This window comes from Argopecten irradians, chromosome 3 (assembly GCF_041381155.1).
Source record: "Argopecten irradians isolate NY chromosome 3, Ai_NY, whole genome shotgun sequence".
NCBI classification, from domain to species: Eukaryota; Metazoa; Mollusca; class Bivalvia; order Pectinida; family Pectinidae; genus Argopecten; species Argopecten irradians.
Window position 1 is genome coordinate 69,304,588 of NC_091136.1, and position 17,494 is coordinate 69,322,081.

Sequence of the window (17,494 nt, forward strand, 5' to 3'; positions counted from 1 at the left end):
TTGATAGGGATGGGTTCAGACCTAAGGAAACTCTGTGACAATACCAATCACCGTTTCAACAAAATTGAGTCTCGTTTGGATAAACTTGAAATAGACCGCAAGGATCATTTTGAATCTGGAATGAATAGTATCAAAGAAACTGTGACATCAGACATTACAAGAGAATTCAAAACACAGATACAAGAGTTAGTTGATGAACGTCACAAAGAGTTAGAGGAGCGCAAGAACAAGAGGCTAAATATCATACTGTTCAATGTCCCTGAAAAGACTGACCAGAACAACATGGACAGGAAAACCAATGACCAGAAGGATATAGACGATCTGACACAAAGCCTAATCGGTAAAAACATCAAAATTACCACTCAATTCAGAATGGGAAAGTACAATTCTGCCAAGACCAGACCTCTTCTTATAGTAATGATAGAAAAGTCAGAGAAGAAGGCACTCCTTGAAAATGCTCGACATATATCGGATAAGGCTCCGACTCGTTTGAAAAAGGTTATCCTGAAAAGTGACCAAACTAAAACACAGCGAGAAGAAAGAAAGAAAAAGAGAGAAGAAATAGGAGCACCTAAACACCCTCCCTCTAATAGTGCTGAAACAATACCAAAAAATACAGAACTGTTTACACCGAGACGTCAATCTAAAGGCACTCAAGGTAGAGAAAGACTAAACCTACAGTCAAGCAACACAACAAAGGGGCCCAGGACTACACTTCCAAATATACCTCATCTCCCAAAAGGAGTTATTACCAAAGAATCCTTAGACACTATATCCATCAGCCCTATAGATCCAACTATGGCGACAAGTCTCTCTAACCATGATACCTCAATGTCAGATGATCTATACTCGCAAGAGACCCTACTTGATCATAGAGATGACGTAACTTTCCCATATGCGGAAACATTAACCTTCGGGGACACAACAGGAAACACTATAGTAACTGAGGTCACAGATGATGAACCAACATCACCAACAGTAGAGAGGGCATAGGATACAGTTTTTACCAATTTTAACCGCTACCAAGGATTGGCAAACCTTAAAGTTTTATACAGTAATGTGGACACGTTAACACTATCAAAGAAAACTGAACTGGAAGTAGAAATTAAAGAAAAAAACCCGGACATAATATGTGTAACGGAAATATATCCAAAATATTCCCTTGATGTCATCAACAACCAGTCATATTCTATCGATAACTACAGTGTTCATTTTGGAAAATCTTCAAACAAGAGAGGTGTGGCCATTTATATTAGATCATCTATTACCCATGACGCAGTAGACATTAATACCACCTTCGATGAATATGTTATTTGTAGAATAAACCTAAGAAGAGGAGATAATTTAGCCATATGTTGTATTTATAGAAGCCCTAGCAGTAATGAAGATAACAACAATAAACTAGTAAATCTACTGGAAACCATCTCTAATGGTAACTTCTCTCACATATTACTGGTGGGTGATTTCAACTGTAAAGAAATCGACTGGAATACCAACACAACCTCTGTAGGTGATGTACATATCGCCATGAGGTTGTTGGAGGTAACAAGGGACTGCTTTTACACCCAACATGTCAAAAGACCGACAAGAATTAGGGAGAACCAGATTCCATCTTTACTCCACCTCATCCTAACAAATGAAGAAGGAATGATTACAAACATCAAGTTTAATCCAGGTCTAGGCAAAAGTGATCACCTAATGTTAGAATTTGACATTTTATGCTATGCTGAAATCCTGGAACAAAACATCGATAAACGCAACTTTCTTAAAGGTAATTACGTATCTATTAACAAAGAGTTGGCTGAACACGCATCAGAAGATACTACAAATATGGATGCGAATGAACATTGGACACACCTTATGAATATTTTATCTACCAGTATTGAAAAACATGTACCATTATACAAGAGGCGATCCAATGATATCCGCAAACCATATATCAATAAAGATGCAATATCTGCTGTAAAGAAGAAACACCAAGAATGGACAAAGTATCTCCACTGCAAAACAGACAACAACTATCAATCATACAAAATTGCCAGGAACAAAGCCACAAGACTGTTGCGATTATCACAAAGATCTTACGAAAAATCCATAGCTGAAAACATAAAGGATAGCCCAAAACTCTTCTGGAACTATGTCAGATCAAAAACAAAGACAAAATCTACCATCACCAGAGTCAATAATCCAAATGGAGACCTAACAGAAACAGATAAAGAAACAGCCGAAGTTATGAACGATTCTTTTGTCAGTGTATTTGTGGAAGACGGGAATACCAATTTACCCCCGTTACCCAGGAGGAATATAACGAGTCCACTGATAGATTTTGAAATCACGGAGGAAATAGTACTAAAGGCACTATCCAAGCAAAAACCAAATAAATCACCTGGTCCGGACGGAATTCATCCGAAACTTCTACTAGAAACAAAGGACATCATAGTAAAGCCTTTAACCTCACTTTTCAAAAAATCAATTGAAGAAAGTGTAGTGCCAAAATAATGGACCACAGCAAATGTTTACCAAATACACAAGAAAGGATCAACAAAGGATCCAAATAACTATCGTCCTATTAGTCTGTCATCTGTACCCTGTAAAATCTTGCAGAGGATAATACGTGACAATATCATGGAACACCTAAAGATCAACAATTTACTGTCACCAGAACAACATGGATTTACATCAGGCAAGTCTTGCACAACACAGCTCCTGGAGGTATTAGAACACTGGACACAGGCCTTTGACAACAACAACAACATCGATGTTATTTATTTGGATTTTAGTAAAGCCTTTGACAAAGTGTCCCATAGACTCCTCATATACAAATTAAAATCCTATGGAATTGGAGGCAAAATTCTGTCATGGATTCGACAATTTCTGTCGGGACTACAACAAAAGGTTATTATAAATGGAACAAGCTCCAAAACCAAAAAAGTAAAAAGCGGTGTACCTCAAGGAAGTGTACTCGAGCCCATACTATTTCTAATTTATGTCAATGACATCCCAGAGGTAGTGAATTGTGTTACCAAACTGTTTGCGGATAATACCAAATTGTATTCAAAAATCAACACATTACAGGACTGTGAAGAGCTACAGACAAATATTGACAGGATCTCCGATTGGACTGACCTCTGGTTAATGAAACTAAATAAAGAAAAATGCAAGCATATGGAAATTGGAAATATCCCCATTAACAGACAATACACCATAAAGGACGGCGACAACAGAATACGACTTGGGAAAACCAACAGTGAAAAAGATCTGGGAGTCACAATAGATAATACCCTGAAGTTTACAAATCAAGTGAATAAAGCTTCAACAAAGGGAAACCAAATCATGGGTATCATTTTTAGAACATTCACGTATCTTGACAACCAAACTTTTAAAACACTGTATAAGACTCTGGTTAGACCTCATTTGGAATACTGTTCTGTCGTTTGGTCTCCCTGGATTAAAAAAGATATAAAAACCATCGAAAACGTCCAACGAAGAGGCACAAAAAGACTAGTAAACCTCAAAGATCTCTCCTATCCGGACCGATTGAAGACCCTGGGTATCCCAACACTTGAATATAGAAGACTGAGGGCCGATATGGTGGAGACCTTCAAAATTATCAACAAAATCGATATTGTTACCAGTGAGAACATGTGTACTCCAATGAGACACACAGGTACAAGAGGTCATAATAAAAAACTCTACAAGAAACCCTTTCGTCTCAACTCGGCAAGAAATGTTTTCAGTAACAGGATAGTGGAGTCCTGGAATTCTCTCCCTGTTGATGTGGTCAATGCTGAAAACCTGAATATTTTCAAAAATAGGCTAAACAAGCACTGGAAAAACCACGCCACGAAATTTTCACCATCAACCTAGGAAAGATATTATATTATACATAAACCTAGGACATACTATTAAGGATTTAAGCAATCATTTTAAATATTTTACCATTATTGTAAATATCACTATACATCTTTACAAGCCGTTTGTGGCTTCCCAATGATGTTGGACTGATGAGAGAAAATCGCCAGTGTCATGTTTTACAGACCTCTGCTGAATACAACCACCAGTACCAGAATGTTACAGGTCAGGACACACTGGTACTGACACCACTATATAACGTGCACGCCACCAGTCTGCCTTTGCATGCAACCCCTTACTCAGGAGCTACCAGCGACACACACACCGTACCGATAACCAGAGTAGCCTTTGCAGGCAACCCCTTATTCAGGAGCTTCTGGCACCAGTACTTTGTATAGTGACCAATCTCTATCCCAAAGCAAGTTAGTGTTTGCCAACGTATACTTTGAGCAGAGTATCCAGCCCCACACATAGCTGTGTGATTCCTTAAACGTAAATATTAATGTTCCCTGCCAGTGGTATAGCTCATTTGCATATAGTAACTTGTAGCTCTAATTTCTTCTTCAATATGCTTCACAAAATAACTTATATGAGCCTATTCAAATTCTTTCTACATCGCCACAATATTGTCGAGTATATTTTACCATTTTGGCAAATTAATCCATCACTATAATTACACACAATTAATCAAATTGCAGTGTATGTAGTATCACCAACGTTAACCAAACGTGATGCAAGGGAGGTAACTCTAACCGTAAATCATCACATTACCCCCTCCTTAAGATCATGCGTCCCGCATGATACAACCACAACCATTGTTTGGTCACCGTAACACTAGCCCTTGACACCCGACTACAAACCCATCACCATCCATATTCCTAGAGTCTACTGCACACCTTATCATTTTCCACGCGACTCTCCTGTGTGCCCCTCGAGCCTTCTTGCCCTGTATGAATGCTCCAGCCATTGCCTGTGTCGACATTGGAGTTTGCACAGTTTTCGGAGGATGTTTGTCAACCCGAGGACTCTGCCTTTTGCCATAATTTCATTTCAACAAATTTTATTGCCAATAATATGCAAATAGATTTGGCAACAGGCAAAGCCTATATTAGCCATCTCCAAACAAATCCGGTATAGTACAATTATCAACAAAATATTTTAACATTTAACATTACATTATGAATGAATATTATTATTAGTGTATCTCCCCAACCTATCATAGTAGAAAAATCTAAAAAAATCTTTTAGTTTCAGATATATATTCTGATATGCATTGCAATAAATATGTATTTTTTTCTTCATCACAATTGTCACAGCCATGCAGTAGAGTTTTTGCGTTAAAATGCGAGTGGGGGATATTAGAGTTATGTATTTTGGTTCTGAGTGATGATCTTTGTTCATTAAATAAAGGACATATGCCATAATTTCGATGCCCATGTCGTAATTGTTTAATTCGCAGTTTTCTCTTAGACATTGGACATGGCCGCCATTATTTTCTCCCACTCTTGCAGTTAGTACCTGGCTTGTCATATCTCACTTGACCATTTCGTGTACCCTTAGCTCTTGAAAGGCTTGTAGTGACTATCGGAACTGATGTTTTTACATCACTATGCAGTGGACCTGTCACTGTTGCGCCATGCTTCCTTAGGTTGTGACGACGCAACCTACTGCGAGATTTGGCTTGGAACTCGCATACAGCACACATCAAGCAAACCTCTGGCTTCACCAACGGCTTTTTCTCGTCTGAGGAAATGACCCTGCGAAACAGTTCAAATTTCCCTTCAGTGTGTATGTCAACTCTGTGGCTTTCGATGAATAATTTTTGTTCCATCATATTCACAACACATTTTTCGTTCTTCAGGAAATCAAGTCCTAGGACCCCGTCAACAGATAATCTGGCAACTACCAAATTTGTGTTGTACAGATAGTGATCAATCACTATTGGAATGTTAGTTCGTCCGCTCACAACCAATGGGTTTCCATTCGCCGATAATACATCAGGTAAAACTTCTGTCAGACTCATTTTGTTTCCACTTTTCTCACACACCGTTTGAAACATATTGTCAGAGATCAGCGACAGTGTCGCTCCTGTATCCACCAAAAACTTGCCATTAACTCCGTCAATGAGAACCTCAACATAGATACCTGGCTCTGCAGCCTGTCCATGTACGTGTATCTGGCGTTTTACTGGGGAGTTCTTGATGTTTCTCTTCCTACCTCTTGACCAGCCATTCTTCATTTGCTTAGTGCATTCCCTCTGATGATGTCCCTTTTCATCGCAGTTAAAGCAGTTACCAATCCGACCGTTAGTATAACGACCGCTGGACTGCCGACAATTGCTTCGATGTGTCAACAAATGTTCTATCCGGGTGTGTAAGCTTGTCAGTGTGCTCTGTACATCTACCATGGCTGCTGTCAGAACTCCCATCGCTTTGTTGCACTGTTGGTCAGACATCCCTGTCTGGATGATGGGCCGTATAAATCCCTGTGATTCCTTGTGTTTGTGGTCAGCCTTAACACATGCTTCCAATTCAACCGCATGACGAATTGCTTCATTAAGACTGCTTGGCCGGGCTTGCTTTATCCTTAGCCTCATGTCGGAGTCCACCAACGCATCTATGAATTGCTCCTTTGCTAATACTTTTATAATATCAGATGGAGCGGTCAGGTATGCTTGTTTCGCCAGCCGTCTTATACTTTGACCAAGCTCCGGCAAAGATTCTGTTGTCTTCTGTCGTTTCTCCCGCAACTGGGCACGGTAAAGCTCGGTCTGATTTGGCGTTGCAAATCTTTCACTTAATGCATTCACTAAGTCTCTGTACTTTTTCCGAGGTCCACCAGGGAGGTTGCCCAGCACACCCTGTGCCTGACCGCGTAACGAGACAGCAAGGTACAAACCCATTTCTGTCTCCGTCCAGTTGGCTAGCGCAGCGCAAGATTCAAAATGAGCCTTGTAATCCAGCCACGAGCCACTGCCATCATACGTTGCTGGCTTAATGTTAAATGACGGTGTTCTCATACTTCCTCGCTCACCGTCGTTCCTCCGCCGCGGTCTGTATGTGGCCCCATCATCATTGCCATCATCCGGATAGTGTGCATCCTTTAGTTTGTATGGATATATCAATTGTAATTTAGAACACACTTAAAATACTTATGTAGCATTTTAGACAGCAATAAGGCGTTTGGCACTGTGCATGTGTGGCACACCGGCCTGCTTTTATAGGTTAAGTATGGGTTATCCTAAGGAAATGTATGATGTATAACAATTGATGTCGAAAAGTGAATTTTCCAAGAGGATAACCATGTTAGAACGAACGCATGATTTTAATTGTCAAATCAGTTCAAGACTTTAGGAAGAGAACCAGGACTGACGTTTATCATATATTGACATCAGAAAATATTGTTTGTAATATGATCAAACTATTGTCATGGATAGAAGTTTTTTAATACTCATAATTTTTTTCACAACATTTATTACGAAATTTTTGAATGTAAACAACAAGGTTTTATACCAGACATCATAAGAATATTACGAAAATACGCATTATATGATACATTTACTGATTGTATTAAATCTGGTAGTTCTCCTGGTAAAAACATTGGCGAAAACTTGTTTATAAAAACGTATACAAATGTGAACAACAATCACGGTTAGAACGTATGTCAAACGATATACCAGGTTGATTTTATTAGATTCATTTACCCTAAAACTAGTTGGCACTTTCTTTGGAAACTCACTGTAAAGTTCTCACAGTATTAAAGACATGTACATTGTATTTTGAATGTTTGTAAACTCACGAATACCAAATTGTATAGAATCATATCAATATTGTGAAATGGATTTTAATGATCATGTAACCCATATTATTTTGCAGTGTGATATAAATAGTGAATTTCGTGATGAATACTGGTGATTGTTGATCAATAATTTTGGATTAGAATTCATGTCAATACTTCAGAATTTATCAGAGTTTGATTTATGTAATACCATGTTGGATAAAACCTTTGATGTAAAAAAAAAGAGAATTAGAGGAGTTTATATTAGGAAATGTATTTTTTGTACAGAGCTTTTACACATGAGATCTTTATTGTTATGAATAATCTCAACTAACTACTAAATATAAGACGTGAATTTGTGTTGTCAATATCTATTTGCTGGTTGTTTAATGTTTTCGTGTTAAATGTCATTTCTTTATGTAATACTCAATTTTGGAAGAAATGAAAGGAATAATAATGATATTTAATTCAATAAAATCTAATTAAAATGGAATCTTCTATGTCGTAGACCATCCACTCCTATAAACATTATATTGTGTTTCTTTTAATTAAATTGATATAAAGAGAATTAGTTTCATATAGATCTGCCAAGGATACGGAACATAATTATATCATGATTAATGATTGAACTTGATTAATTTTTATCCTTTTTCCTCGCCCGTCGACGTCCGGCAAACGACAGTTCAGGACATATTAGTTTGACATTGGCAAAGGAAGGTTTTTATATCAAAGTCAGTTTTATGGTTTCAGAGAATCGAAGAAGCTGCATCTCTTCATCCTACAGTTTTCAAAATTTAGAAAACATAAAGCTAAGTAACAGTCACGGATGAGAAAGTATATGATCCGAATAACATACGGAAACTTCCGTACGTTTTGTCACGATGTAAAGATGACGAAAGAAAATGTTGAAGTTGAACTTTGGAATTTAATGATGATAACTTTGACTTGACGGATGGCTATTCTGGAGTGTCCAGAATATAGCCGTTGTGTTCCGTACAAAGTCGGAGACCTAACTGACTTACAAATAAAATATTTCATGCTTAAATAATGTACATACAATAAAATTACAGAATTATGATTGACAGATATCGCTCATTGGCAGATTAATCAGCCGTGGTCAGTGTCCTTTAGGCAATTAGGATGGCCGTGACATTAATCCCGTTACGAAATAGAATGGAACTTAAAATCTTTCAGAAAAGGAATCAAAGTAAATTGCCAGAGGATATACACAGTTATCACACATATGGGGTTTTATCTCAAATGTCACAAACGTAAATATGATCAAGAATATAACCTTAGGAATGTCAAATTACACACAATAGTATTAACTGATAATTGATGTTAAAATTTAGCAACTATTAACGCAAAGTTCAAAGCACTTTAAAATTTATCACAAAATTCTTTGTGATACGAATATCAAAGTACTGAAAGCACTGTTAAAATAATGACGTTTTCTATTTTTTCAGTACCAACATGAAAGAAAGGCAGATTAGTTATTGACAGATAATATTGCAGGCTTACTATGTGATCGTAAAAGGTCCAAAGATTTAAAAAAAAGTGTCAACAAAACAGTCATATTGCAATTCCTCCGTCATCATTTCTGCGTTTTTTACTGAAATATATGTACAACCCTTTTATCTTATTTTATGTCCCCTATCTTATCGAGGTCATCTTTTCTACTTGACTGTGGTTATTCTACTTTACTGTGGTTACGTCCTTTATCTAACGGTGAACATGTCCCTTGTTTTAATTCTAGCTTACGTCTACATCTTACTTTACTGTGATTATGTCCTTTATCTAACGGTGAACGTGTCCCTTGTTTTAATTCTAGCTTACGTCTACATCTTACTTTACTGTGGTTATGTCCTTTATCTAACGGTGAACGTGTCCCTTGTTTTAATTCTAGCTTACGTCTACATCTTACTTTACTGTGATTATGTCCTTTATCTAACGGTGAACGTGTCCCTTGTTTTAATTCTAGCTTACGTCTACATCTTACTTTACTGTGATTATGTCCTTTATCTAACGGTGAACGTGTCCCTTGTTTTAATTCTAGCTTACGTCTACATCTTACTTTTACTGTGATTATGTCCTTTATCTAACGGTGAACGTGTCCCTTGTTTTAATTCTAGCTTACGTCTACATCTTACTTTACTGTGATTATGTCCTTTATCTAACGGTGAACGTGTCCCTTGTTTTAATTCTAGCTTACGTCTACATCTTACTTTACTGTGATTATGTCCTTTATCTAACGGTGAACGTGTCCCTTGTTTTAATTCTAGCTTACGTCTACATCTTACTTTACTGTGATTATGTCCTTTATCTAACGGTGAACGTGTCCCTTGTTTTAATTCTAGCTTACGTCTACATCTTACTTTACTGTGATTATGTCCTTTATCTAACGGTGAACGTGTCCCTTGTTTATAATTCTAGCTTACGTCTACATCTTACTTTACTGTGATTATGTCCTTTATCTAACGGTGAACGTGTCCCTTGTTTTAATTCTAGCTTCGTCTACATCTTACTTTACTGTGATTATGTCCTTTATCTAACGGTGAACGTGTCCCTTGTTTTAATTCTAGCTTACGTCTACATCTTACTTTACTGTGATTATGTCCTTTATCTAACGGTGAACGTGTCCCTTGTTTAATTCTAGCTTACTCACATCTTACTTTACTGTGTTATGTCCTTTATCTAAGGTGAACGTGTCCCTTGTTTAATTCTAGCTTACGTCTACATCTTACTTTACTGTGATTATGTCCTTTATCTAACGGTGAACGTGTCCCTTGTTTTAATTCTAGCTTACGTCTACATCTTACTTTACTGTGATTATGTCCTTTATCTAACGGTGAACGTGTCCCTTGTTTTAATTCTAGCTTACGTCTACATCTTACTTTACTGTGATTATGTCCTTTATCTAACGGTGAACGTGTCCCTTGTTTTAATTCTAGCTTACGTCTACATCTTACTTTACTGTGATTATGTCCTTTATCTAACGGTGAACGTGTCCCTTGTTTTAATTCTAGCTTACGTCTACATCTTACTTTACTGTGATTATGTCCTTTATCTAACGGTGAACGTGTCCCTTGTTTTAATTCTAGCTTACGTCTACATCTTACTTTACTGTGATTATGTCCTTTATCTAACGGTGAACGTGTCCCTTGTTTTAATTCTAGCTTACGTCTACATCTTACTTTACTGTGATTATGTCCTTTATCTAACGGTGAACGTGTCCCTTGTTTTAATTCTAGCTTACGTCTACATCTTACTTTACTGTGATTATGTCCTTTATCTAACGGTGAACGTGTCCCTTGTTTTAATTCTAGCTTACGTCTACATCTTACTTTACTGTGGTTATGTCCTTTATCTAACGGTGAACGTGTCCCTTGTTTTAATTCTAGCTTACGTCTACATCTTACTTTACTGTGATTATGTCCTTTATCTAACGGTGAACGTGTCCCTTGTTTTAATTCTAGCTTACGTCTCTACATCTTACTTTACTGTGATTATGTCCTTTATCTAACGGTGAACGTGTCCCTTGTTATAATTCTAGCTTACGTCTACATCTTACTTTTACTGTGATTATGTCCTTTATCTAACGGTGAACGTGTCCCTTGTTTTAATTCTAGCTTACGTCTACATCTTACTTTACTGTGATTATGTCCTTTATCTAACGGTGAACGTGTCCCTTGTTTTAATTCTAGCTTACGTCTACATCTTACTTTACTGTGATTATGTCCTTTATCTAACGGTGAACGTGTCCCTTGTTTTAATTCTAGCTTACGTCTACATCTTACTTTACTGTGATTATGTCCTTTATCTAACGGTGAACGTGTCCCTTGTTTTAATTCTAGCTTACGTCTACATCTTACTTTACTGTGATTATGTCCTTTATCTAACGGTGAACGTGTCCCTTGTTTTAATTCTAGCTTACGTCTACATCTTACTTTACTGTGATTATGTCCTTTATCTAACGGTGAACGTGTCCCTTGTTTTAATTCTAGCTTACGTCTACATCTTACTTTACTGTGATTATGTCCTTTATCTAACGGTGAACGTGTCCCTTGTTTTAATTCTAGCTTACGTCTACATCTTACTTTACTGTGATTATGTCCTTTATCTAACGGTGAACGTGTCCCTTGTTTTAATTCTAGCTTACGTCTACATCTTACTTTACTGTGATTATGTCCTTTATCTAACGGTGAACGTGTCCCTTGTTTTAATTCTAGCTTACGTCTACATCTTACTTTACTGTGTGATTATGTCCTTTATCTAACGGTGAACGTGTCCCTTGTTTTAAATTCTAGCTTACGTCTACATCTTACTTTACTGTGATTATGTCCTTTATCTAACGGTGAACGTGTCCCTTGTTTTAATTCTAGCTTACGTCTACATCTTACTTTACTGTGATTATGTCCTTTATCTAACGGTGAACGTGTCCCTTGTTTTAATTCTAGCTTACGTCTACATCTTACTTTACTGTGATTATGTCCTTTATCTAACGGTGAACGTGTCCCTTGTTTTAATTCTAGCTTACGTCTACATCTTACTTTACTGTGATTATGTCCTTTATCTAACGGTGAACGTGTCCCTTGTTTTAATTCTAGCTTACGTCTACATCTTACTTTACTGTGATTATGTCCTTTATCTAACGGTGAACGTGTCCCTTGTTTTAATTCTAGCTTACGTCTACATCTTACTTTACTGTGATTATGTCCTTATTATCTAACGGTGAACGTGTCCCTTGTTTAATTCTAGCTTACGTCTACATCTACTTACTTTACTGTGTTATGTCCTTTATCTAACGGTGTTTAACGGGACGTGTCCCTTGTTTTAATTCTAGCTTACGTCTACATCTTACTTTACTGTGATTATGTCCTTTATCTAACGGTGAACGTGTCCCTTGTTTTAATTCTAGCTTACGTCTACATCTTACTTTACTGTGATTATGTCCTTTATCTAACGGTGAACGTGTCCCTTGTTTTAATTCTAGCTTACGTCTACATCTTACTTTACTGTGATTATGTCCTTTATCTAACGGTGAACGTGTCCCTTGTTTTAATTCTAGCTTACGTCTACATCTTACTTTACTGTGATTATGTCCTTTATCTAACGGTGAACGTGTCCCTTGTTTTAATTCTAGCTTACGTCTACATCTTACTTTACTGTGATTATGTCCTTTATCTAACGGTGAACGTGTCCCTTGTTTTAATTCTAGCTTACGTCTACATCTTACTTTACTGTGATTATGTCCTTTATCTAACGGTGAACGTGTCCCTTGTTTTAATTCTAGCTTACGTCTACATCTTACTTTACTGTGATTATGTCCTTTATCTAACGGTGAACGTGTCCCTTGTTTTAATTCTAGCTTACGTCTACATCTTACTTTACTGTGATTATGTCCTTTATCTAACGGTGAACGTGTCCCTTGTTTTAATTCTAGCTTACGTCTACATCTTACTTTACTGTGATTATGTCCTTTATCTAACGGTGAACGTGTCCCTTGTTTTTAATTTCTAGCTTACGTCTACATCTTACTTTACTGTGATTATGTCCTTTATCTAACGGTGAACGTGTCCCTTGTTTTAATTCTAGCTTACGTCTACATCTTACTTTACTGTGATTATGTCCTTTATCTAACGGTGAACGTGTCCCTTGTTTTAATTCTAGCTTACGTCTACATCTTACTTTACTGTGATTATGTCCTTTATCTAACGGTGAACGTGTCCCTTGTTTTAATTCTAGCTTACGTCTACATCTTACTTTACTGTGATTATGTCCTTTATCTAACGGTGAACGTGTCCCTTGTTTTAATTCTAGCTTACGTCTACATCTTACTTTACTGTGATTATGTCCTTTATCTAACGGTGAACGTGTCCCTTGTTTTAATTCTAGCTTACGTCTACATCTTACTTTACTGTGATTATGTCCTTTATCTAACGGTGAACGTGTCCCTTGTTTTAATTCTAGCTTACGTCTACATCTTACTTTACTGTGATTATGTCCTTTATCTAACGGTGAACGTGTCCCTTGTTTTAATTCTAGCTTACGTCTACATCTTACTTTACTGTGATTTTGTCCTTTATCTAACGGTGAACGTGTCCCTTGTTTTAATTCTAGCTTACGTCTACATCTTACTTTACTGTGATTATGTCCTTTATCTAACGGTGAACGTGTCCCTTGTTTTAATTCTAGCTTACGTCTACATCTTACTTTACTGTGATTATGTCCTTTATCTAACGGTGAACGTGTCCCTTGTTTTAATTCTAGCTTACGTCTACATCTTACTTTACTGTGATTATGTCCTTTATCTAACGGTGAACGTGTCCCTTGTTTTAATTCTAGCTTACGTCTACATCTTACTTTACTGTGATTATGTCCTTTATCTAACGGTGAACGTGTCCCTTGTTATAATTCTAGCTTACGTCTACATCTTACTTTACTGTGATTATGTCCTTTATCTAACGGTGAACGTGTCCCTTGTTTTAATTCTAGCTTACGTCTACATCTTACTTTACTGTGATTATGTCCTTTATCTAACGGTGAACGTGTCCCTTGTTTTTAATTCTAGCTTACGTCTACATCTTACTTTACTGTGATTATGTCCTTTATCTAACGGTGAACGTGTCCCTTGTTTTAATTCTAGCTTACGTCTACATCTTACTTTACTGTGATTATGTCCTTTATCTAACGGTGAACGTGTCCCTTGTTATAATTCTAGCTTACGTCTACATCTTACTTTACTGTGATTATGTCCTTTATCTAACGGTGAACGTGTCCCTTGTTTTAATTCTAGCTTACGTCTACATCTTACTTTACTGTGATTATGTCCTTTATCTAACGGTGAACGTGTCCCTTGTTTTAATTCTAGCTTACGTCTACATCTTACTTTACTGTGATTATGTCCTTTATCTAACGTAAGTCTTGTAATCTTTACTCTACGTGTCCTTATCTTGTGAACGTGTCCTTGTTTAATTCTAGCTTACGTCTACATCTTACTTTACTGTGATTATGTCCTTTATCTAACGGTGAACGTGTCCCTTGTTTTAATTCTAGCTTACGTCTACAATCTTACTTTACTGTGATTATGTCCTTTATCTAACGGTGAACGTGTCCCTTGTTTTAATTCTAGCTTACGTCTACATCTTACTTTACTGTGATTATGTCCTTTATCTAACGGTGAACGTGTCCCTTGTTTTAATTCTAGCTTACGTCTACATCTTACTTTACTGTGATTATGTCCTTTATCTAACGGTGAACGTGTCCTTGTTAATTCTAGCTACGTCTACATCTTACTTTACTGTGTTATGTCCTTATCTAACGGTGAACGTGTCCCTTGTTTTATTCTAGCTACTCTACATCTTACTTTACTGTGATTATGTCCTTTATCTAACGGTGAACGTGTCCCTTGTTTTAATTCTAGCTTACGTCTACATCTTACTTTACTGTGATTATGTCCTTTATCTAACGGTGAACGTGTCCCTTGTTTTAATTCTAGCTTACGTCTACATCTTACTTTACTGTGATTATGTCCTTTATCTAACGGTGAACGTGTCCCTTGTTTTAATTCTAGCTTACGTCTACATCTTACTTTACTGTGATTATGTCCTTTATCTAACGGTGAACGTGTCCCTTGTTTTAATTCTAGCTTACGTCTACATCTTACTTTACTGTGATTATGTCCTTTATCTAACGGTGAACGTGTCCCTTGTTTTAATTCTAGCTTACGTCTACATCTTACTTTACTGTGATTATGTCCTTTATCTAACGGTGAACGTGTCCCTTGTTTTAATTCTAGCTTACGTCTACATCTTACTTTACTGTGATTATGTCCTTTATCTAACGGTGAACGTGTCCCTTGTTTTAATTCTAGCTTACGTCTACATCTTACTTTACTGTGATTATGTCCTTTATCTAACGGTGAACGTGTCCCTTGTTTTAATTCTAGCTTACGTCTACATCTTACTTTACTGTGATTATGTCCTTTATCTAACGGTGAACGTGTCCCTTGTTTTAATTCTAGCTTACGTCTACATCTTACTTTACTGTGATTATGTCCTTTATCTAACGGTGAACGTGTCCCTTGTTTTAATTCTAGCTTACGTCTACATCTTACTTTACTGTGATTATGTCCTTTATCTAACGGTGAACGTGTCCCTTGTTTTAATTCTAGCTTACGTCTACATCTTACTTTACTGTGATTATGTCCTTTATCTAACGGTGAACGTGTCCCTTGTTTTAATTCTAGCTTACGTCTACATCTTACTTTACTGTGATTATGTCCTTTATCTAACGGTGAACGTGTCCCTTGTTTTAATTCTAGCTTACGTCTACATCTTACTTTACTGTGATTATGTCCTTTATCTAACGGTGAACGTGTCCCTTGTTTTAATTCTAGCTTACGTCTACATCTTACTTTACTGTGATTATGTCCTTTATCTAACGGTGAACGTGTCCCTTGTTTTAATTCTAGCTTACGTCTACATCTTACTTTACTGTGATTATGTCCTTTATCTAACGGTGAACGTGTCCCTTGTTTTAATTCTAGCTTACGTCTACATCTTACTTTACTGTGTTATGTCCTTTATCTAACGGTGAACGTGTCCCTTGTTTTAATTAGCTTACGTCTACATCTTACTTTACTGTGATTATGTCCTTTATCTAACGGTGAACGTGTCCCTTGTTTTAATTCTAGCTTACGTCTACATCTTACTTTACTGTGATTATGTCCTTTATCTAACGGTGAACGTGTCCCTTGTTTTAATTCTAGCTTACGTCTACATCTTACTTTACTGTGATTATGTCCTTTATCTAACGGTGAACGTGTCCCTTGTTTTAATTCTAGCTTACGTCTACATCTTACTTTACTGTGATTATGTCCTTTATCTAACGGTGAACGTGTCCCTTGTTTTAAATTCTAGCTTACGTCTACATCTTACTTTACTGTGATTATGTCCTTTATCTAACGGTGAACGTGTCCCTTGTTTTAATTCTAGCTTACGTCTACATCTTACTTTACTGTGATTATGTCCTTTATCTAACGGTGAACGTGTCCCTTGTTATAATTCTAGCTTACGTCTACATCTTACTTTACTGTGATTATGTCCTTTATCTAACGGTGAACGTGTCCCTTGTTTTAATTCTAGCTTACGTCTACATCTTACTTTACTGTGATTATGTCCTTTATCTAACGGTGAACGTGTCCCTTGTTTTAATTCTAGCTTACGTCTACATCTTACTTTACTGTGATTATGTCCTTTATCTAACGGTGAACGTGTCCCTTGTTTTAATTCTAGCTTACGTCTACATCTTACTTTACTGTGATTATGTCCTTTATCTAACGGTGAACGTGTCCCTTGTTTTAATTCTAGCTTACGTCTACATCTTACTTTACTGTGATTATGTCCTTTATCTAACGGTGAACGTGTCCCTTGTTTTAATTCTAGCTTACGTCTACATCTTACTTTACTGTGATTATGTCCTTTATCTAACGGTGAACGTGTCCCTTGTTTTAATTCTAGCTTACGTCTACATCTTACTTTACTGTGATTATGTCCTTTATCTAACGGTGAACGTGTCCCTTGTTTTAATTCTAGCTTACGTCTACATCTTACTTTTGTGATTATGTCCTTTATCTAACGGTGAACGTGTCATTTGTTTTAATTCTAGCTTACGTCTACATCTTACTTTACTGTGATTATGTCCTTTATCTAACGGTGAACGTGTCCCTTGTTTTAATTCTAGCTTACGTCTACATCTTACTTTACTGTGATTATGTCCTTTATCTAACGGTGAACGTGTCCCTTGTTTTAATTCTAGCTTACGTCTACATCTTACTTTACTGTGATTATGTCCTTTATCTAAC

General features: G+C 36.8%; 1 protein-coding gene across 1 annotated transcript; it reads left to right on the plus strand.

Annotated features, from left to right (window-relative positions):
* The first annotated feature begins 1,527 nt into the window (after nucleotides 1–1,527).
* LOC138319838 (uncharacterized) lies at nucleotides 1,528–2,499 on the plus strand. The gene has a single exon (XM_069262968.1). It carries the CDS (start codon nucleotides 1,528–1,530, stop codon nucleotides 2,497–2,499), a length of 972 nt encoding a protein of 323 aa, XP_069119069.1.
* Nucleotides 2,500–17,494: the final 14,995 nt, after the last annotated feature.